Genomic DNA, 23,652 nt, shown 5'->3' on the forward strand with positions numbered 1-23,652 from the left:
TTATATCTGTCCTGTGAAAGCTTTATTTTAAAACTTATCTGGAAATCAAAACCATAATTCAAAATTTGCGCGGTAAATATATATATACGTCCAAAAATGAAACAGCAATATAAACACATGACTAGTTTATTCTCAGACATGTCGTCCACTCAGTCGCATTACAAATGTTATAACCAGCTCATATACAACATATACGATTCTTATAGCTACACGTCCTTACTAGACAAGACTACATTCCTGTGTGACTAGATAGAAAACTAGATATTTGGAAACAATAGGGACACTATACGAAGATTTTATATACATCTGTAATGGCTACATGCCAATTTTATAAAATGTGTTTCCAAACACCGGAAACGTACGTGTGTTAATGTATACTTATTTATATAAGTTTAATTATTCATACTTTATTTTAATATCGACCAAGTAGTCTACATAAATATAAGGGACGATTCCTACAGATTACGGGAGAAAATACGGCTGAAATGTTATTTAGATTCCTTTTAGGAAGGGCAACACACGCGGTAGAAGGCTCGAGAAAAACCTTAAACACATTAATTATATCCAATATAAAATATATCGCCGTCTATTCGTATCCCTATTTATCTTTATAGCAGGAGAAAAAAAATGAAGTAACCTAACTGCTCAGGTTTCAGTTTCAATTATTTTAATCAAATAAACAAACTGAGACTTCAGGAATGTAGTCCAAGAAATTCGTTGCTCAATTTTAAACATTTACTAGAATGGAACAATTCACGCTTACCTAAATCGGTATAAAAGTATAAGCTCGACTCAGACCAATTTACTGTAGCTAATTCGATTTTAGGAAACACAATTTATGACCCACGTGGTTTTAGTAGTCTATGGAATAGACTTAAGTAATTTGTCTATGATCTGGGACCGGACTTAAAGAGTTATGGGAACTTTGAAAAGTATACTTATAAATCATAACGACTAAGGGTCAGTTGCACCAGCCGATTTTGACGTTATTTGCGAAATGGCGATCTTGCTGTGCGCAGGTTAAAGTTAACCTCAAAGTTGACCGATGCAACGCTCCCTAAAACATTCCAGATTTATCTAAAGTTCTTAACACGGATTTTTGGTCTGTAAAATATTAATAGATAGCTACAGCCGCCTTTACACCAAGACACTCAATACATGTACTTATGTCTATGATTAATATAAATATGTAATTAAACCAACATTTAGGATGAAAGTTGCTCAAGTGATGTAACATCAACATTAATTAGATCTATTGAATGAATACATAGCAGAAGATTTAAAAGGAATGTATTAACCATGATAAGGCCTCCATTTTGTTTTTCTAATAAACTCGTAAATACAGCAAAAAGAATACGACACTTGAACAACATTCATTAACTACACAACATTTAGTAAACCTAGTGCAATCTGACATATGGAAGATGAAAAAATATAAATAAAAAAACATTTGAATAATAAACAAAATTATTTTAACTTCTCTGATAACAAAGGCATTGCCCGCAACACATAGGTGTGTGGTTTTAAATATTAATAATTTCGTAGGCACTGACAAACCGATAGCCAATCATCCACCAAGTGAAGCGTATCAACTTTCAACGTTAACTTTAACCTTGGTGAAAAACGCATAATACGCCATTTCATCTAAACGACGGCGACATGCAGTATAAAGTTAACGTCAAAGTTGACTGATGCGAGCCACTCAGTAAATAGCTGGGTTTTCCCAAATTATTTTTCTATTCAAATCTTGTTGTCTCTACCAAAAGTATGTAAACCTTAATGATTTGTCGATTATACGCTTACTCATATGTCTGTGAAACCTTACTTTGGTGCCGAACACAACAAGAGCGATATTAGCCCTAGCGATAACACACAAACAATAGAGTGGACTCTACACAAAATGGTGGACGAAGGTCATGATACTTTATAATTTCCATCTGAATAAACGTCTGCAAAATCTAATTAAAATGTCAACCGCCAAGTAGCTATTGTCAATGGTCTACGTCTAACATCTCACAACTGGTATACAATAATCGAATTAGTCACAACAACACATATTTGCTATGAGACACAACCCACCTTTCAAAGTTACGTAGCGTTCGAGGTAACTATCCGTAAGGCAACGTTAAGGCAGTCCTACTGCGTTTGTATCGAGATAACCGCTGCGTGACGCCCAGTCGTATGACTTGTTAAATACTCAAATTTTGCTTGTCTACGTAAATATAATAACGTGCGTCATTTCAACATTCACAAGCATAGGATAGAGAAAAATATAGACATCCTTATCATATTCAAGAGATACGCGTAGTAGAATGACATGAAGAGCAATGGAGACACATTTATTAAGTTCTTTTTTTTTTTGTTGAAAATTGAAAACGCGTCACGCATTGGACCTCCTGTATCAGAAATATAAAAATATGTTTTGTAATGGGTGTAAACTTAAACTGAATATAGGCAAATGTTACATATGTACTAAAATATTAAGAAAATTACTACATGGTACATTACGTTCTGTACATTAGAGAAGTATCGGACAGTATGATCATTTACTTTGTAAATTTGATTTAACTTATGTGAATTTCAGTTAAACTTTGATCAATAAATACAGATGACTTTGTACGCTACCTAAACAAATTAAGCTAATCTTAACATTTATCATGACTTAGGCCGTAAATAGAGTAACATTAAATTATTTTATTTATGTAAATATGTAGATTTGAAAAATTACAGAAACAATACTTCTTTTAACTTCGCAAAATAGGGACAAAATAAGCAGTTATTATGTCAACTCTTTCTTTGGTATACTCATACGGATTTAACGTGCTAAATCTACCATTTTGGTGCTTATATACAGATTAATTACCAACTAGCTACATACTATACTAGGGCTTTGGTTGCGCTGTTGTGTAACCTGCGCCGAAACAACATGAAAATATTTAATACCTACCATGCATTTATCAGACACATGTATGTAAATCCAAATAGGGGCAATTAATTTTTAACTTTCATAACACTGGCCGATTTGTTTAAAACAATTTTCTTTTATATTTACAAACGACTTAAATTATGAAAGTATTCTTTCGGTCTTATACATTTTTCTTCAGCTAAATGATGAATGTTCATGATCTTAACAATTTACTAATGAGCCAATTTAGATATATTTATATCATTCTTTTGAAACAACGGCTTCAACATAATTAAATAGACTTTACTGAACCTGAATCTAAACACCCCTCTCCTTGTAAAAATATTTAATTGTGAACATAATTGTTAATGCGATAAGATAGGCGAAGTACACATAACCAACATTGGAGGGCATTTTGATATAAAATAGACAATTTAATTAGATTAAATATAATTAATATTCACGATGATCTTTTATATTTTGTTATTAGTGCAAATCTAGGCACACACTGTTATTAAAATTATTTATGAAAATGTGCATGGCGTTGAGTCTCCATGACAAGATTTACAAACATTTTTTTAACAATCCTCCAATAATTTTTATCTATCTCGGTTTTGAAGAGAGAATTTATCAAGATACAAGATACGTATTATATTACTAATATTTTAGGTGTTTTTATTATTCCCGCAAATTCCTATGGAAAGTTGACGCCGGGCAGTCGGCCGGTCCTATAATTTTAAAACTTTTATATTTGCCGCGAATGTAAATATTTGACGAATGATTTGGTAATTTTACATTATTATTTTTTTATTACCCGCGTAGACAGGGGTCGCACAAAGCAATAAGTATCACTCGAAAGAAAGTTGTTATGTTGTAAATTGATAAAAAGTGTTACTATATGAGATGACATTCCATAATGCATATGCATCATGCTTTATTTTTGATCAATTTACTTAAAACTTACCGTGTGCCCGGTTTTATAAGGCCTCGGTGGCGCAGTGGTAAAGTGCTTGACTCTGAACCGAGAGGTCCCGGGTTCGATCCCCGGTCGGGTCATGATAGAAAATGATCTTTTTCCGATTAATCCGGGTCTTGGATATTTATCTATATATGTATTTGTTATAAAATATAGTATCGTTGAGTTAGTAATACCATTACACAAGTCTCGAACTTACTTTGGGGCTAGCTCAATCTGTGTGATTTGTCCTAATATATTTATTTATTTAATCTGCCGTTTCGTATGAGATGGGCCGAACTAGTCGAAATCTTCTGGCCTGAACATGATTCGAGGTGATAAATGGGCAAATGCAAATGAATAACAATCACAATTAAAGTGTGCGCACGAGTTTAAGAGTCTGCGCGGGGCTTCTTGTCGGGCCCGGGCTCGTCGGAATCGTCGTCGTCGTCCTCCCACTCCCACTCGTTGTCGTCCTCCTCCGGCCCGCCGCCGTTGTCCTCCGACAGCTCACAGTCCTGACAAGTGTTCGTTTTTAATAACTTTATTGTACGAAAATAAGTATATATATGATACTGTAAAAGTCCAGATAAATCTTAAGTTTTTTCATAAAATCTTAGGATTTACCGGTACGGGTTGGTAAATGTAAGGATTTTTAAATAATTGACGATTTTTTCGGGCTGTTTTGCCGTTGGAATTTAGTATATGCTAGGTTTTGCTACTGACGGCTGGTAAATGTTGGTTTTGGGAATAAAACAATGATTCATTCTTATTAATCATTTATTTTTCAGTCAAAACCTTACATATTTTTATGTAAGTAGCATAATTATCAGAGTAATTAATTAACTAAGTAATTAGTCAAATCCTTACCTATTTTAAAATATTTTCATTTGGTAAGTATTTTTATTTATAAATGTTTTTAACTTTTAAAGGCAATATATTTTAAAGGTAAGTTATAACCTTTAAAATACTTCTTAAATAGTAAAAAATAACAAAAGTAAAATTATTTTCTCAACATTTACCGTGCCTTTGATGTAAATCTTAAGATTTACCAAGTGAATGGTGGTAAAAGTTCGAATCGCAAAATTGTTTGGTGAATCTTAGGTTTAACTGGAATATCTTAGGATTTACGGTAGTTCGTGCTTTTACAGTAACATATAGATTTAAATTTATACAAGTAAGATACATGAACGACGACGGACTTAGCCCATGTGTATCTTTGGAATTCAGGTTAGATAGTAACAAGAAGCAGTGGTGGGGTAATGGTTAAGACGCCCGCCTGTGGAGTGAAAGGTTCGAATCCTACTCGTGCCACATAAATTTGTATACCAATCAGATTCATGTATAGTTATTTTAATCGACCACCACTTGCTTTCGGTGAAGGAAAACATCGTGAGGAAACCTGCACACTGGTTGATTATTAACTTGTGTGTGAAACGGAGAAGGCAATGGCAAACCATTCCATTATTAATACCGTGAAAGTTGTTGTGTGTGTTTAATTCCACGTAATGACGTATCCCTCAGCCATGAGGAATTAGACTATAAAAAAAATGAAATGAGTAACAAGAAGAAAGGAACGCGGTCTTCGAAATCATCGATAGAAAGAAACATCGATCGAGTACATAGATGGGTACCTATGTACTTCCCAATCTAGTGAGTGTTCCCTTGCTCACCTGTTGCGCGTGCATGACGGCGATGGGCGGCGCGGCGCGGTGCGCGGCCACGCGGCGCTCGATCACGTACGACACGTACTCGTCGTACAGCAGCCGCAGCAAGTGGAACGACCCGAACGACGCCGCCGACCTACCGCGCACCAATCAATCCTCTTTACTTCCATAGTGTGCCTACTACCTGCCACTAGGTGGCGGCGCGTCGTTAAAGCTAGCAGTAACACACCCGATACGATGAAAACATATTTCAGTTACACACACTATCGGGTGGTCCTCAGAGCGCTTCGACCGCTGCGGCCATTACGACCCGTCAATTTTCTCGAGGAAGTCATCATTTCCAAAATAAACTACTCATAAAATCGACATTACCACAGTACAGATTATTTCAAAGTCAGATAGTAAAAGTAATACTTGTCTTTGTTAAAATTTTAAAAATTGAAACAACAGCGCGACCGCAGCAGTCACCCAATAGTGTAACTCTCATTAACGAAGCGTATTTTATATCTAGTAGTCGTAGATCAGTATGGCTATGGACGTCACCTTTGTTTAGAGACTAGTTCCTGAAATAGACAGGTAACTAGGCCCCGCCCTCAGATCGCATGGTCTTATTTTAACGGGTTAGTGTGAACAGTGATATTAGGTCTAAAACTTATCCTAAAATAATATTACATCATCATAACATGGGTTGAGTTAAGCCGGGCCCGCAGCGCCGTAAAAACATTAATATAACACAATAAATAACAAAAACATGTTTACCGAACCGAATGTATAACATCCCCCGCGTTCGCCTGCGGGGAGGGGAAGCGAGTCATTTTGTGTTAGCGCTCACTGAAGAAAGACGTAGGGCAGCACAGCGCAATATGGAGTAAACAAACATAACAACAATAGGCGCAGCGGACGGCCGGTTTTCCTAACTTGTTTTATAATATGTATTGTTAGAAAATTGGCGCTGCGGACCCGGCTTTATATGAATCTCATGCCACATTTATACTCAGCCCTATTGTGCAGGGAAGTGAGCACCCAGTGGGCAGCACGAGTATATAAATAGGTTACTCGCGCTGTCACTGCTCGTGTCTCGATTGTCGGTTGTCCGCGCGGGAGTCAAAGGACGCGCGACGCGAGCACGAGCGAGTGTTTATATTTTCATTCGATCACAATAGAACGTGACACACTACGTTTTGTTACCTGACTACACAGCAATTAGTTTATTAATCTGTTAATTTGTAAAATTATCAATTAGATAAATAAGAATATGAAGGCAGCGGGCGAGTGTTGGTGGTCACCTGAGCGTGAGCTCGCGGATGACGAGCGAGGAGTAGAAGGACCAGTCGAGCAGCAGGCGGCGCGCGCGCGCAGTGAAGTCCGCGCGCGCGGCGTGCGGCGCCAGCGCGCCCGACACGCAGCGCTCCAGCCACGACGCCCACTGCTCCAGCGTCGCGCCGCGCCCGAGCGTCGCCTGCACACCGATTTATTCCACTCTAAACTTGTGCACTCACTTGACGTGACTTGTAAAAAATGTTAAACTCGCGTCAGGACACGTGACCAGTGTGCGTAGTGGAGACGCAGCTAACCAATCACAGTGTGGCATTGTGACGCAACCACAACCACAACGCAATCACTGCGAATCGATTCGATAGAGAGAAGTAAAATGTAAACCCGCACTTCGTCCTCTAATCGAAAATTCGTAATGTTTATATTCTAGATTTCACTTCTACCGTCACTGCCGGAGTGCAACCCGTCTTTTTTTTTACAATTAAACCGCTGAAATCTTTCACTCTAAAATCTGTGAAACGAGATAATTTTCTTGTGAAGTCAACAGCACATCAAACTTCGCAAATTCAATGTAAACTCGCCGCTATTACCGCGCCGTAAAGGTTCATGCAGGATGACTTCATGTACTGTTGACTGTACAAATTTTTGTCGTAAAAATAGCACGCATTCCAACTTTCACAACCATGCATTAAGTGCGTAAACTGTAATGTAAATTTGCATTTATCTTCTCACCGTCGAATCGATTCGCAGTGAGACGCAGCGAACCAACCACATTGCTATTGTCGTTTCACACACATCACAATGGCGCAATACGATTAATTTGCAAACCCACACTTCGCCCACTGATATGATGAATTGACGCAATAAAGTTTTTTGACCCAACCCTAACCAAAGAAATCGACATTACCAACAAAACAATAATACGAAACACAACGTAAAAGTAAATGATCTCACCTTAAAGTCCACCTCCAGCCTGTGCGCAGTGGAGGAGCTCCCGCAGGAACACGCCCAGGCCGCTTGTTCGCGCACCACGCGGAAATCCACGCGATTCAAGTCCGCTAGCATCTGACGGGGTTGAGAGATCATTTATAACACTGTATGTAACTGTTTTTATCGATATAATACTCGTATCTAGTGGACACGAGATCGATCACCAGATGACTCGATCTCATTGAAAGTGCACATTGTCGTGCATTTTAATGTTCAAGAAAAGCCATAGAGTGGGACAAATGGAGAGCGATCGCAAGAGCAGCAACTCTCAACAGCAGCTGCAGCTGTTGTTGAGAGAGGTAGCTCCAGCCGCAGCTGCAGCTGTTGTTAAGAGAGGTAGCTCCAGCCGCAGCTGCAGCTGTTGTTGAGAGAGGTAGCTCCAGCCGTACCTGCAGCTGTTTTTGAGAGAGGTAGCTCCAGCCGCAGCTGCAGCTGTTGTTGAGAGAGGTAGCTTCAGCCGCAGCTGCAGCTGTTGTTGAGAGAGGTAGCTCCAGCCGCAGCTGCAGCTGTTGTTGAGAGAGGTAGCTCCAGCCGTACTTACAGCTGTTGTTGAGAGAGGTAGCTCCAGCCGTACTTGCAGCTGTTGTTGAGAGAGGTAGCTCCAGCCGCAGCTGCAGCTGTTGTTGAGAGAGGTAGCTCCAGCCGCAGCTGCAGCTGTTGTTGAGAGAGGTAGCTCCAGCCGTAGCTGCAGCTGTTGTTAAGAGAGGTAGCTCCAGCCGCAGCTGCAGCTGTTGTTGAGAGAGGTAGCTCCAGCCGCAGCTGCAGCTGTTGTTGAGAGAGGTAGCTCCAGCCGCAGCTGCAGCTGTTGTTAAGAGAGGTAGCTCCAGCCGCAGCTGCAGCTGTTGTTGAGAGAGGTAGCTCCAGCCGTACCTGCAGCTGTTGTTGAGAGAGGTAGCTCCAGCCGCAGCTGCAGCTGTTGTTGAGAGAGGTAGCTCCAGCCGCAGCTGCAGCTGTTGTTGAGAGAGGTAGCTCCAGCCGCAGCTGCAGCTGTTGTTGAGAGAGGTAGCTCCAGCCGCAGCTGCAGCTGTTGTTGAGAGAGGTAGCTCCAGCCGCAGCTGCAGCTGTTGTTGAGAGAGGTAGCTCCAGCCGCAGCTGCAGCTGTTGTTGAGAGAGGTAGCTCCAGCCGCAGCTGCAGCTGTTGTTGAGAGAGGTAGCTCCAGCCGCAGCTGCAGCTGTTGTTGAGAGAGGTAGCTCCAGCCGTAGCTGCAGCTGTTGTTGAGAGAGGTAGCTCCAGCCGCAGCTGCAGCTGTTGTTGAGAGAGGTAGCTTCAGCCGTACCTGCAGCTGTTGTTGAGAGAGGTAGGTGTATCCGTACCTGCTGTATCTGCAGCTGGTTGTTGAGCACGGCGCGCGCGGCCTGCGCGAGATGGTTGAGCGAGGTGTAGCGGCGCAGCGCGGCCGCCAGCGCCGCCGCCGCGCTCGCCTGCGCCGCGGCGGCGGCGGCGGGCGCGCCGCTGCTGCCAGCCGACAGGGCACCCTCCAGGCTCTTCGCGAAGTTGCGTATGGCCTGACATTTATTTGTTTCATTTATTCCGCGTGTCATTATAGGCTTAGCCTAATCCTATTTCCCGGTTGGGGACAGCGCAAACACCGAACGGATCATATGACCATTTTACCCCATTTAAACGGTGATACTTAATCGTCAAATATAGAAATCTTTTTCTCCCAAAGTTTGATAAAATATTCGGATACTTAAAGCTAAAATATTACACCACACGTAACTACACTGTACAAATGAATTCCTTGTAACATTTCTTTTCAGCTGTGACCCGTTTCGAAATGCTAATAGTTTGTATCTGTGAAAAACATTATAACACTAGCTTTCGTCCACAGCTTCGCCCACGAAAATGTCGCTTTACACCCCCCAGCGGAAATTCCAAAATACCTTTATTTGCGATAACTCACGTTCTGTAAAGAAGCTGCATGTAAAATTTCAAATTTATATATTCTCAGTTTTTGGAATGAGATTAGAACCTATTTTTCATTAACCAAGCACAGTCTATCAGCTGCATGTCAGGTTACTCTGCGGCTGTAATAACGTGAAATCAACAAGACATTGACGCCTATTTTCACGCGACAACACGCTAAAATATTTTTATTGTACCTACAATACACACATTACACCAGCGGAGCGTTGCGACCGCCGCGGCCGCGCTTTAATTACGACACGTCATTTTCTTGCGGAAGGAATCATTTCCAAAATCAATCATTCATAAAATTGACATGACTACAGTTCAGACTTTGTTAAGTTTTGAAAAATTGTAATGACAGCGCGACCGCAGCTGTAGAAATCACACGACTTCTGAAAGCTTCAAAAATGTATAATAGCAACCTGTGTGAGTTGCGGCGGTATCGGACGCAGCACGTCCGGCATCAGCAGGTCCACGGCCGTCTGATACAGCTGCAGGTCCGCGTTCTTCAGCCACTGGGCTACATCCCTCCTAAAAACAATCATTCATTCAGTATATAGGAGCTCGATGGCGTAGTTCTTCGCATGCCCTGTGATACGGCATAAAAGGAGACATTCCAATGTAAAATTTAATAATTTAAACTTTTTTACTTTAATTTATACCCGTAGTCTGTCCCGATTTCACTCAAAAAACATAATAAATATAGTATACTCAAGTATACATATAACCTATTAATTGGTGAAAACCGAATGAAAATCCGTGGAGTAGTGCTTGAGTTAATCGCGAACAGACAGATGCAGCAGAGGACTTTTGACTTCAAAATGGCGAACAGTCCGACATCGGACAATTCCCATGGGAGCGAATCCCGGGGCGCGGTTAGTAAGGTCGTTACCTGGCGGCCAAACGCCACAGCGTGCGGCGACACAGCCCGCCGCTGTCGGCGGCGCTGCGGCGCCAGAACGAGCGCCGCGCGCGCTCCACCGCGCTCGTGTCCAGAGCGCTCACGGCTTCCAGGAATTCTACGCCGTGCGCCCTAGGGAATTGAGGCGATATTGGTATGCCGACTCCGCATATGTCATTTTTTGCAATTGATTTATTAGAATCAGAAAAAAGAATGTTTCGAATATGTACGTTGTAACATAGAATATAATATTTTCATTGCGAAACACACACACGGTTGGATTAATAGATTCTAGTTTTTTATACCTCAAAAATTGGTAAGTGCCTTTCATATTTTGTTCGGAAATAGTGCGGTTATGACTTGCGGGAGTTTTCAAATTTCAAAAGTAGAGACATATAACAAGATTATAGTTTATTTGGTCTGTACTGAATGACCCCGGCCACGCAGTACCTGTGGTGTTCCCGGAGCGCGTCGAGCGCCGAGCGCGGCACGTCGGGCGGCAGCTCCACGTGCAGCGGCGCGGGCTCCGGCGCCGCGCGCGCGCCCAGGTACTGCCGGTGCGCCTCCACTGCCGCCTCCGTCTCCGTCTCCGGCGACCGCGCGCGCGGCTCCTGCGCACACCGCCGCATTCTACATCTTCTTACAGGTGGTTCGTAACAGCGATCTTATGGACGAACTGCGTGAACTAGTTCACAGATCCGTCGCCACTTAGTTCGTGTTCGACGGCGCTGTCATGGACAGCGCAGCGCGGTGCCACTATTAGCGAGCCACAACAACGCGCTCACGATAAATATGTCTTTCTGACTTGAAGTGGTGAACTAACGAACTAAAATATAAAGCCCTGCGAACTAAAATGAACGCTCCCGGTCGCGAACCATAATGCGCAAGACTCGTGGAACAGTTTGCCAAACGGTTCGATATGCATTGCTGGTCTTTCTGGTATATAATTAATAGCACTTGTACTAACTACACGATGTTCACGTTCGCGTCGGCTCGGCGACAACGTCGAGCTGGCATAAAACATGTGTGACGACTTAAGAAATGATGTATCATTGTTTGATTGGTTGACCTGACTCGTATCGTAATTGTATTGATATAGAATTTGATAACATACATAATTTCTTAAGAGTTACTTATATTATGTACCAAACAAGAGGTACTCTTATTAAACGCGCACATACCTTCACAGAAACGTCTGGGAAATAAAAAAGGTATGTGCGTGTTTAATACCTGTCGTTTAGTATATAATTATGCAACGCGAAAGTTTAAAAACAGTTACTAATATTATAAACGCGTCACGCACACTGGCCGTATTTTTCTAAAATTTAAAATATTAGATATAATGACCCGAGGTCAAGCATAGGCTACCACTGGCAGAATTTACTTACCACGAAGAGAAATATAAATAAAAAAACCTAAGCCACGTTACCTGCTGATCGGACATCTCCCCCTTGTCCTCGCCCATGTCCCTGGGGGGCGAATCAGCGTTGGCCTTCGCCCTTATCCCATAGTAGTGGTACTTGGAGTTCCCGCGCGTACCGAGCCTGCGAGTTAAGTAAGTGATGTTTTATATCCAGACGACTTCTGTACCAGTAGTATGCCGCTTGAGAAATGCTATTTAATTTAAAATTTGACGCGAAAAGTGCCTGTGGTGGTCTAGCTTCTGGATGCTTTGAGTTTGACTTGAAAGTAGGAAAGTAAGAGTCTATGGTACGGTGAAGGAAATACCGGGACAACACTAAAATGGCTGACAAGGTCACACAAAGTGCACTGAAGCCTTGTCGTGCACTGAAAAAAAAATTTAGAGAAAAAAAAACATTTTTTTTTTCTCAGTATTTGACATTGATCAGTTTTGGATATCGAAAGATATTAAAAAAATACTATTTTTATTAATAAAGTGTCTAGGATTACCTGCGTGTCCTTAGGCCGATGAAGACAGATCTGATGAGTTTCCCGAAGGAGGCTGCGTTGACGGGATCGAGGCGATGTGCGGTGCAGTGGCGGAGGTAATGCGCGTAGAGCGTCGACCGTGGGAGCGAGACGCCTACATGTCACAGGGAACAAAACATAAATATTTCTGTCTCCCTCTCGCCCACTGAAATGTCTGACTATGTTTTAAATAGAATTAATTCACATATTGTTAAGGCTTTTATCCTCTTTCTTAATATATTTTTTTTCATTGTCTGTGGGTTTTTATACCTTCACTTGTTTGTTTCTTGTCATTGAAAAAATACAAAAATTCATACAGTTTTTTTTCTTATCCTCCAATTTTATTTCTTATTTTATTTAAAAGCTTCGTTTCCATTTATTAACACATACCTTTTGCCCGCGGTGTCGCCCGCGAGAGTTTCCCACGGGAACGGTTATTTTTCCGGGATGAAAGGACATACGATGCTCATCTTCGTACTTCAAACCACAAGTATTCAAAATTTCAAGAATATTGGTTGAGTGGTTAATGCATGAAGACGTTACAAACGCAGCAAACAAATTTACTTTCGCATTTATAATTTCTGTCTCCGAGTCCTGATTTTTTATTTAAATAGTTAAATAGCATGTATAACAAAATTATTGAAAACATCTCTAGCTACGGCCGCGGTAACCACTCACCCTCGGCAGTCTCGTACTTGTCCAGCAGCCACTGCACGGTGGCGGGCGGCATGCGCGGCGGCTGCACCGGCGACCGCGCCGGCTGCGCGGGCGACGCCGGCGTCTCCGCTTCATCCGCTGCCACCTGGACCAACACGGGCAACTACTGTTCATCCAGATAAATGATAATCCTCATGATTTGATCCTTTTAGAATTTCGTTGTGTAGTAGCACAAATTAGCGTAAAACATATGTTATTAACCTAGAATAAGAATCTAAAACGAGAAGGCATCACACAAGATGTCCACTGCTGGCCTCTCCCGAAGACTGCCAAAAGACCAACTGAAAGTAGCTTGCCTCTAGTGTCTTCCGGCGACTGACGACATCGTCAAACTAGCCTGGTTTATTGCTGTCCGGCGCTGCTATAAGTGTCCCACTTTAGCGAACTGATCCGCTGAGCTATGTGGGTAATAAACATACATATTAAAAATGGAGTAGTATTAAAGTAGTGACCTCGTGGTATGCGGTGAACTCCGCGGCGGCGGGCCACTCGGGCGCAGCAGCGTCGGCCGCGCCCGCCACCGTGGTCACGCTGTACACCGGGTACGTGCGCAGCGGCTCCCTGCGGAACACCGCGCTTGTACACATCTACTGCACTGTAGCTCACGCGGCTACATACGTCATATTACTTTATTTCTTAGCGAAAAAATTAACAATCCTGGATAATTTAACTTTTTAATGGTGAAAGAATTTTTGAAATCGGTTCGGTAGTTTCGGAGATTACTCGCCTTGTATGTTTGAACATACAACGCTTACCTCTTTATAATAATAGTATAGACAAACTTTTGCCTGCGGCTTCGCTCGCATTTATTTCGTGTATCAAACCTATTATAGTTAAAAAACAAACATGTTAAATTATGCCACATTAAATAAAGGATTTTATTAGAAAATATTATAGTTTTCCAATACACAATGGACAGTTAACTAAATCGAAAACTGTGGCCACTATGATCCGTGAGTCAACTGTGACGACATTTTGTAATAGAAACTATATACAATGAATTATCTAGTGTAGCTACATATTTTTTTATTTCTTAACTGACATATAAAAAGAAATTGCAGTTAACTTTAAAAAAATATTAATACTGTAAATAAAATCGAAATATTTGACAAAATATTATAAATTCTGAAGTACACAAAGCAGCGATAGAAAAGCTATGTAACACTACTTACGAGTAAAACCTTAACTAAATAAGCATTGGGCATAAAAGAAAAATTACATTGATTTAAAATGGTTCCGGAATTGTTTTATTCTCACAGGATGACAGAGCTTAGTAACCAGTTTAAATTTACTTAAATGAAATATTGAATGCATTATATTAAATTCATTATATAAAATGAATTATATTAAATGCATTCTTATATCGATACTTAAATCGAATATCGCCCGAACAACAGAATTTTTCATCATCAATCATATGATCGATTAATCCTGAAACGGTGGACCTCCGACGGTTTCAACCGCTGTTCTCCTTCAAAAAATTCGTATATCTCATAAAATCAATTCTAGGCTTTGTTAAAATTGTTGATTAAAGAATAACAGTGACATCGGCGAGCGGTGGTCGAAACGCTCTGAGAATTACCTGAAAACTTTACATTAATAAAAAAAAGTACTCACAGATGCTGCTGATGGTTCTGTGTATAGATCTCCTGGGGCTCCACATACTGCACGTGGTAGTTGACGCCATTACCCGCTTCGCCTGCAAACCAAACATTACATTATGACGACTTGACATATGTGGTAACCATTTTGTGGGAAATATAACGCTAAAGTTTATTCACTTTGTACAAGTGAATTAATTACAGTGTGTATGTATAAGTTACAATAGGCAGGTAGATTCAATCGCCTTAAATAGTTTAAATATTCTGAGAAGAATTGCAAGAAAAATCTAGTAAAGTTGATATTGTTAATTAAATGCCTAAAACATATAAAAAGTATTAAATATTTAAGTATGTTGTGTTAATCGCACTTGGGGTTAAATCACAAATCGAATTACATATAAATACAAAACTACATATATAATCGTATGAATTGGACAGTTTAAATTATCTAATAACACATTTCAAAAAATATATTTGAAAATGACCCGATCATCTAGACTAATTAAAATATTTGAAGGCACAATATTAGTCACTATTGTTAGTTAAAAAATAATATATCACTTAACATCCATGCAGAAATATTGAAAGCCTGACCACCGACGAGAACAAAGAGAAGTTGATTCCAATAAGAACCAAATATTAAAATATTAATTAACCCAATTATCAAAAATATCGACACGCCCTGAACAATTACGTGAAACCGAGACAAAGACGAGGCATTGCGTCGTCAGGGGCGTAACTGAAGTTAAAGGTAGTCAAGGCCCAGGGTAGGCGACTTACAGGGGTAATACGACCGGTAGCGAGGCACTTCCATGTCGGCGGAGGTCTCCCAGGCAACTCGGCTCCGGACCAACTTCCCAGAAATAAAATCTATCTAGCATCCCGCTTTTAGGATTGCTATCTCGCTCTAACAGCCCCACCTCACCCCACCTGTTTTGACCATTGTGCGAGATGTTAGCGATATAATTGCAAACTTTCCCCTTTGTATGGTACATCGCCGTGTAATACAGATTTATTTCACAGGTCGATGTTTTTTTGAGCGATACTAATTTTCATTTTAAATTATATCTCCCTAAATATCATAACATAAATCATAAAAACTATGTGGAACACCAGGCAACCAAATTAATTTATTTAAGCGATTTTTATTAAAAAATAACCTGCACAAAAAAACAATATTTAATTTATTTTTGTTAATGTCAAAGCTGTTAAGTTTAAATGTTTTTATATTTGTTAACTCATGACGTACTCCTGAGATAGATACAATTGAAAATCAAACCTATTGCACACATTTTTAACAAATATTTTAATTAACAATTAATTACATGCCAATTAAAACGTGTAATTACCAAAATTATATACTTGAACCTTTCTAATAAAACTCTCAGGACCTAAATACATAATAAAGTCTTCACTCAAGTAAATAATGGATTTTCTCAAAACACAAAGTCCAAACACCCAATAACATGGCAGACGGCGGCGCGGCACGCGTCATATCAAACGTAACCAAGCACAGGTGCATATCAGATGTCACAATACAACTATAGATTATAGGTGAACTTTTAATTAGACACGGCACTGACTACTGTTTTACTAGGAACATGGTAGTCCCACGGAATATCTAAACAAAATTAAAAAATAATGATGCAAAGGGTGTAAATATTTTTGAGCTCGCGTGTACCCTAGACCTCATCTTTGCTTTGTATTATTATTCAGGTCAAATGTACTCAAACATATAGGAAAGTTTTGATATTTATTCCCAAGTATGATCTTTCTTTTTGGCACTATTTCTAGTTATTATAGCATTGCCTCTAAGTGTAAACGTTTGTTTTAAAAGATATCAAAGTAGTGCGTGTGCGCATTGTTATATTTTAATCAATATATGTAATAATTCAGTTGGAAATTATTGATTTTCTATAAGTTTTGGAGTCTGAAATCACGACTAATAAATCCACAGATTAACGATATAAATATTGGAGCTAAAATCTCCATACAAAAGTTATTTATGGTAATTTTAATAGATTTTTTTAATCGGCAATTAAGAGAAAAAAAAAGAAAATTCTTTTTATTTCCACATTTTTGCCGTGTCTGAACGCCATTTTAAGGTCTACGACCACACCGGACCCTATCGCAGCACACGTCAAGACCTATTCACAATCAACCAGGTAGATAATCCGGAGGGGCATCACTATTATTACATTTTTTATACACCAATCCCCTCAAATTAATGCATAATCGCACTTGAGCAGTAGCCATAGAGTTTATAGAGTACTTATACTAGTTTATAATCTGTCGAGGGATATTTATCTGATCAGTATATCAAAGGTTTCCTCAGTGTTATTGTGTCCACAACTTTAAAGAAAATTGCTGGTAAGGAGTATTTTGTTCTGTTAATCTGTTTGTCCAATGTTGGAGCAAATAGAGTTGGAGGAAATAGAGCGCTGGCGCTCCTTTCAGAACTGCGCATGCGAAAGTGAAATTATTTAAATATATACTTATAATAAAATTACTTTTTGTCCCATACTTAATATTAATAGAAAGAAAATAATTTCCTTGTCGTTTTTATATAATTATAAATTACATATTACGAATCAGTTTTAATTTGCATAGACGAATTTTTGCGCAGTTAGTTTAATATTACAGAATTAATATCACACCTTTATACCTCACGGGGTAGACAGAGCCCGAAAACGCAAGACTCGAAAGTCACGTTTGGCTAGATATATACTAGGTATAAGGATTTAGAAATGTGTATAATAAATGTCGAAACTTTCTTATAATAATTCTTCCAATTAGAAAGATTATATTAGTTTGTTAGTATAAGGTTTAGTAGAAGGGTCATCGCCAGCAGTAACACAAAATTGGCCTCCTTGTAGAACCATATGCAGCCAAAAATATTAAGAAAAATTAATAAATACAAGTACCACAGAAAAAAAAGTGGAAAATAGTAGTATCGGAGGCCAAGATCCCGTTTGCCAAGAGCCCAGGGCTTGGAATACCGTGTGTTAAAAATAGAAACATTACTCATACAACGTTATAAATATAAATAACGTTATGGAATTGTACATCGTTATATTTCATATCCAATTTGGTACCTCTAACAAGCCCTTAGACTTAGCCAGCGAAGTTAAAAAACAAAACAGCATGCGACAAGCAGTGAGGATTGGGAGGGGGGGATAAAACAAAAAAAAAACTTGCTTTCTTGATCACTGTCGTCCTCCGGCTTGACAGGCGGCGGCTGCCATGCGCCCTGCACTGCGCCACACACAAAAAACTTAAAAATGTGCTCAAAATGTTGGCTGTAAACATCGCTACGTGTGACAATAGAGGACAAAAATTTTGACTCCAATAATATTCTAAATGTTAAGTGAAAAATAAAAAAATGTTCTATAAAAATCGAGGTCACGCTTTATCCACCCAGAATTAAAAGTTACTAGAAAATGACGTTTAAGCATGTGACATTTTTAAATGAGATGATATTATGATGCTTAGAAATTTTTGTTGTATAGTAAGACTATAACCAGTTTATTATATTGTACTATAGTGATGCTTAGATATTACATAAACGCATATAACGATTCTTCCAATGCCATTGTATCAGTGAGATGATGTTTTACAAACTCATCATCAGCCTACCCTTATCCCACTTTACGTGTGGTCGGTACAGCATGTCAGTCTCCTCCACTTCTCCCTGTCTGATGTTAACCGATCTGTTACTTCCTTTTTAGCCATATCCTGCCTAACGCTCTCAATTCACCTCTTCTTCGGCCTGCCCCTACTTCTTTTGCCATTCAATTTCAAATCGATAACCTTTTTTACAATATTATTTTCCTCCCTTCTCATAATGTGACCATACGAAATCATTAAATCAATCTCTATTCTGAACCTGATTTGCAATACTTAAAGAAATTTTATCATTTTTATTAACACCTAAATAATACCTAATCCTAATCAAAATCTGTGCCTCTCTATTGATCTACAAAATTACATGCTAAACGCAAAATATCAAAAAAAGACAAAACTTCAGATCATAAAACTAAAAAAGTCTACTGTGCGGCATTGAACGAAACTGAATGCTGGATATTTGTGACGTCACTGTCCACAACTTGTCAGAAAGCATGCATCAACTCACTCGAAACTGTTATATAGGTGTGCTGGGTCTCCGCGGTGGGGCTAGAGTGCCCCGAGCTGTCTCCGTTCACTTCTACCACATTGCTTGACACCTGAGAAAAATATCATCATTAATTTAAATACCGTTCGTCCTCGTGTGAGGTTTCATTCCCGGCTGTGAAGTCGCGACGTAAAGAAATAAACTATTAAAATTTGGAGACTAAGATTCGGCTAAAATTTTTACGACCGGCCTTTTCCCTCTTTGGGAATTCTATATTGCCTATCAACTGTTATGCATTTTATCCCTTAGTCACCTCGACATCCTCGGAAGGATATGCAATGGTTTTATTTTAGGGCGGCATCTTCACTCCTCAAACATTTATTTAGGCAGCTTCCAGTGTAGAAACCGCCGCCAGCGTTGAAAAAGCAATCAGGGTTGTCACCAAATATAGACGTGAAAAAAATGTGATACCGTATCTGTATTAATTTAATTTCTATTTTCCAAAAGTTACAGCCCTAGATTTAGCTCTCAACGCGTCATATGGTGCGTTGGGAGCAGCCCACTTTTCGCTGTGATAGTACATTTATAGATTACCTGGTGTATGGCATGCTGTAGATGAATGGAGTTTGGAATCTCCGGTATCACGATCAGCTCGCGCACGGCGCTCGGCGACGTCCCGCCTGCGCCCGCGCCGGCGCCCTACATCAACAATCTTATACGTATACATCAATGGCGGACACAGCCACTGCTAATACCGTAGACAGAGGAAAATATAGACGCCGCTCAGAAACGTCATATCTTCCGTTTCGCTTATACAAGAAAAAGAAACGCGTATTGAACACCGTCACAGCTAAACAGTGAAGCTGTTTTGATTAAATCTGGTATACATATTAAAGATAAGAACCAGAGTTCAAACATACTACGAGTAAAAGGCATTTTTCTGCAATTCTTTTTTCAAATTTGTACCCTCAGGGATCAGAAACGGCGATGATAGTTTATATGACAAACGCAACCAATACATTTCCGGGCGGGCGGAACTGCGGGAAACAGCTAATAAATAAATAAAATATTACCTGAGCAGGCCCGGCCAGCCGCGCCGCCATTCCGGGAGAGGGGGGCGGGGACGATTCCACCAGCACCTCGTCGCCTGCGCAATCAAAATCTGGAAACGTAATAGTAACCACGTAAATGGTAGATGCTAAAAATGTGTGAATAAATAATATATATATATATATATATATATATATATATATATATATATATATATATACTATATAAAGCGAAGTAGGTTAGTAATTTTGGTTTCTTCTCAGTAGTTCCTCTGCAAAAAATTAAAAAAAAATTAAAAAATTATACATAAATTTATATATAAAAAATGGTAAGCCCTTCTGGCATAATAGGGACCAACACTGTTTGAATGAGTTTCTTTCGGCATTTCTTCTCAGCAGTGGTCGTTCCGAAATGCTAGTAGTTTGTAGCTTAGTATCATTTAATTTAGATTATGACGTGAAAAAGTGCCTGTGAAGGCCTAATTTCTGAATAAATGATTTGATTTTGATTTTGATTTTGAATGAAGAAACTCCTTCAAAAGAGCTAAAAGAATCACTGAGACACTTTGTTCTCAGTGCCTGTTTCCTCCACCTGGAACGACACCTTCGATGGAACGACTGACACTTTTATTACGGTTGTTTCAAGAGAGATTAAGGACATATTCCTTATACATTTTTTCATTGCGTCAATTAAATGCTCATTATTAAACAACAAGCAATAGGTAACTGGGTTTCGACTTCCGACTTCCCAACGAGAGATCCAACATGTCGATATGACGTCATGTGACACGTCATCCATAAATAACACAAGCTTAGCTCTATTAAGCAATAAAAAAGATTTGAAAACAAATTTCAAGTCTTATATTTTGATTCCACAATTTATTATCTCTTTCATAGTCATATTTTGATAAATACGATATGATACGATACGATTTTAGTTTCATGCATATTACACATATTCATTTATAATTAACTGGCTTTTGCCCGCGACTTCGCCCGCGGCTTCGCGCCCCGATTTCCCACGGGAGCAGTTATTTATCAGGGATGAAAGTCCTTCTCAGTAATTCAAACTATATAATCATAATGTACTTATGCAAAATTTCAAGAGGATAGGTTGAATAGATACAGCGTGAAGAGGTAACATACAAACTTACATTCACATTTATAATATTAGTTAGGGTTAAAATGTATCACAAAATCAATTTGATTTTTGATCTACACCCGTCGATTATACCTCTGCCCAAATATGTTCATAAAAATCTTCTCCAATTAAATTGACAACATTATTGCTAGTAATAAAGAAAACATATCACATAAACAACCAGCCTCCACAACTAATAAAAAGAATCATTTTTATTTCAATTCACTCAAGTTAGTTATGATAAAACAAAACATTAAAAAGATAACAAAAATCCCATCCAACGAAATTGAAACCATAATGAAATGTAGCACTTCAGTTTCAATTTGGCTTAAGAATAGTAACGCTAGATACCATAGAGCAGACAGGTCCAATTATCTGGCATTAGGGTATGTTACCCCTTTGGTTTGGTTACCTGCAAGCAGCTAATTGCTGCACTAATCAAACCCCTGCACCCCTGCTGTTGTCAATAATGCTTCTACATGGGAAATTAGATCTTGGATGCATAAATGAAGTATTTTAATTGAAATTATAGATTATATGATGGTTTATTGAAACCATTTAATAATAAGAAAGAGAGAATAAACTGATATTACAGATAGCAACCAAAATAGCTAGAAGCTGAATATTAAAAAAAAGCTAATTGAAACATTATTGAAAAAACATTTAAAAACAAAATATTAATTTATTTATAGATTGAAGACAATAATTTGTATAAAAAATTTAAAAGAAGAACACCTTTCAAATTTCTTTGTTATGTTAAGAGTGAAAATGATATAAAAAATACAACTTTTATTAAAGTACTAAATGCTATATTAAATATTATCATTAAAGAAATTGTTAGGGAATATATGAATAATAAAATATTTAAGGAAAGGTGTCTTTTCAAAGTTCTTTATTTTGTTATGTGTAAAAAGTTAAAAACTAAACTATTAAAGAAGAAATAAGTATAATGTAATAAACAACAGTAATGCTTTATAATTGCATAATGCTATCCAGCTGATAGAGATGTTATTGATCTGGCTCGGCCCCGCGGAGTATCCGAGGAGCGTATCCTGGCAACACCTCATCCCTCGCACCTTTCACAAACGTACAACTAAGTAAAACACTCACTCTCAAGGTAAAACACAGTCTCGAATCCCATTTCACTCATTTTATGATTTATCTAAATTTTAATGCTGTTGAAACACTTTTATATGACTGTTACACATTGTTGTGGCACTACACTGAGTGATATAAAGGTTTAGTATTGATCCAACAACTGTTTCTAGGCTGCTGCTATGCCACTGAGCTCTGTAGAACTTTTAGGTGTTTTCCCAGTGAACTCTGGTGAGTTGTGTGTCAGTTACATAGTTATGTAAGGGGAGAGAAGCAGGTGGCTCACAGTCGCGCTTGGGTGACACCACCTGCTGTTACAGTTGTTATATGCATGGCTGACCAATATTATCTAGCTATTGGCTTGTTACATATGGGGTATAGTACAGTTTGTGTGACATTGATCAATTTAGTGTTAAGTGTGTACCTATGTTTGTTGTTGATGCGAGTAGATTGTATGATTTTGCTTAGTAAATTCAATGTTTGATTAAATTGTTACATAAACATAGAAAACATCTTATTGAAGTTATGAAGAAGAATACCTGTGATATATAAATGTAATATGGAAATAATTAGATTACATATGTATGTAGATATTAAAAAAATAGGAAATATACCTACCAAATCCAAGTGATAGTTCTATAATATTGATTTGTCAATGTTATCAATTTATTTAGTAATTAATAATATTCATTAAATTTATTTTAGTTTGTAGGTAGATAGGTAGGTACGAAATAGGTCGAGGACACAGTGGCCAGAAAAGAAACGACATTGCTCTCATGAAATACACAATCGATTCCAGCTTTTTTATTAATTGCAGGTGAAAACTGAGTGCAGCCAGGAGCGTGCGGTACCAGGCACCGCCGTTCCTGCGACCCTCCCGTCTCGACAAATATGATAAAATAATACGCAATCGCTCGCCCGAATACGACATAGACAGGGGGAACATTCCCGACTCTTCCCGCCCTCCACGATACGCCCACGCTGATAATACTATTTTTATCTTCAATATAGCTCTAATAAAATGCTCTAATCTAAACGTTGAACACTAAAATTAAAGAAATTATCAATAAACCAACCTGCCAGCCACACTTTGAACTGTCAAAAAGATCATCTCTCCGCCTGTTATGTTGGACACTTTACTATTATGCATACGAATATTATGATTTAATAAAATATTTTACGACTGTAAATTGATATTTCGATCAATTTTTCCTTTTCGTGATAAGAAAATTGACTTATCAATGTTGTTGTCTTGTAGCTACACCCGTTTCCTAGGCTACGGACGGAATCTCCCCCGGCCAAGGTAGACAATAGTAAACGTCAAAAGGAGGGCGCTTGTGTCGCTCACTGCGGTCATGTGGGTGTGGGTGGGTGCACCTTCGCCCTTTTTTTTTAAATCTTCAAAAT

The 23,652-nt window shown here is 38.9% G+C and overlaps 1 protein-coding gene across 3 annotated transcripts; it reads right to left on the minus strand.

Annotated features, from left to right (window-relative positions):
* Positions 1–110: 110 nt before the first annotated feature.
* On the minus strand, positions 111–23,556 carry Rfx. Of its 3 annotated transcripts, none has more exons than XM_053747170.1 (18): positions 23,322–23,556; positions 20,034–20,122; positions 19,555–19,659; positions 18,982–19,072; positions 18,048–18,104; positions 14,866–14,947; positions 13,701–13,809; positions 13,210–13,333; positions 12,514–12,646; positions 12,032–12,146; positions 11,053–11,213; positions 10,594–10,734; positions 10,124–10,232; positions 9,107–9,298; positions 7,757–7,867; positions 6,814–6,986; positions 5,534–5,663; positions 111–4,378 (listed from the first exon to the last, which is right to left on the minus strand). In XM_053747170.1, exons 2-18 carry the CDS (start codon positions 20,061–20,063, stop codon positions 4,253–4,255), a joined length of 1,989 nt encoding a protein of 662 aa, XP_053603145.1. In that variant the 5' UTR covers positions 20,064–20,122; positions 23,322–23,556; the 3' UTR covers positions 111–4,252. The 3 variants fall into 3 exon arrangements, with proteins under 3 accessions (XP_053603145.1, XP_053603143.1, XP_053603144.1); XM_053747168.2 differs by lacking the exon at positions 23,322–23,556 and adding an exon at positions 22,261–22,399; XM_053747169.2 differs by lacking the exons at positions 18,048–18,104; positions 23,322–23,556 and adding an exon at positions 22,261–22,399.
* Positions 23,557–23,652: the final 96 nt, after the last annotated feature.

Source organism: Plodia interpunctella, chromosome 6 (genome assembly GCF_027563975.2).
Source record: "Plodia interpunctella isolate USDA-ARS_2022_Savannah chromosome 6, ilPloInte3.2, whole genome shotgun sequence".
Classification (NCBI taxonomy): Eukaryota; Metazoa; Arthropoda; class Insecta; order Lepidoptera; family Pyralidae; genus Plodia; species Plodia interpunctella.

Bases quoted from the DNA above. Each gene is read 5' to 3' on its own strand.
- Rfx (XM_053747168.2), bottom strand. From the start codon at position 22,300: ATGAGTGAAATGGGATTCGAGACTGTGTTTTACCTTGAGA. The intron at 19,660-20,033 runs GTAATATTTTAT...TTGTTGATGTAG, and splicing joins GGCTGGCCGGGCCTGCTCAG to GGCGCCGGCGCGGGCGCAGG. The intron at 12,147-12,513 runs GTAATCCTAGAC...CTTAACTCGCAG, and splicing joins ATCGGCCTAAGGACACGCAG to GCTCGGTACGCGCGGGAACT.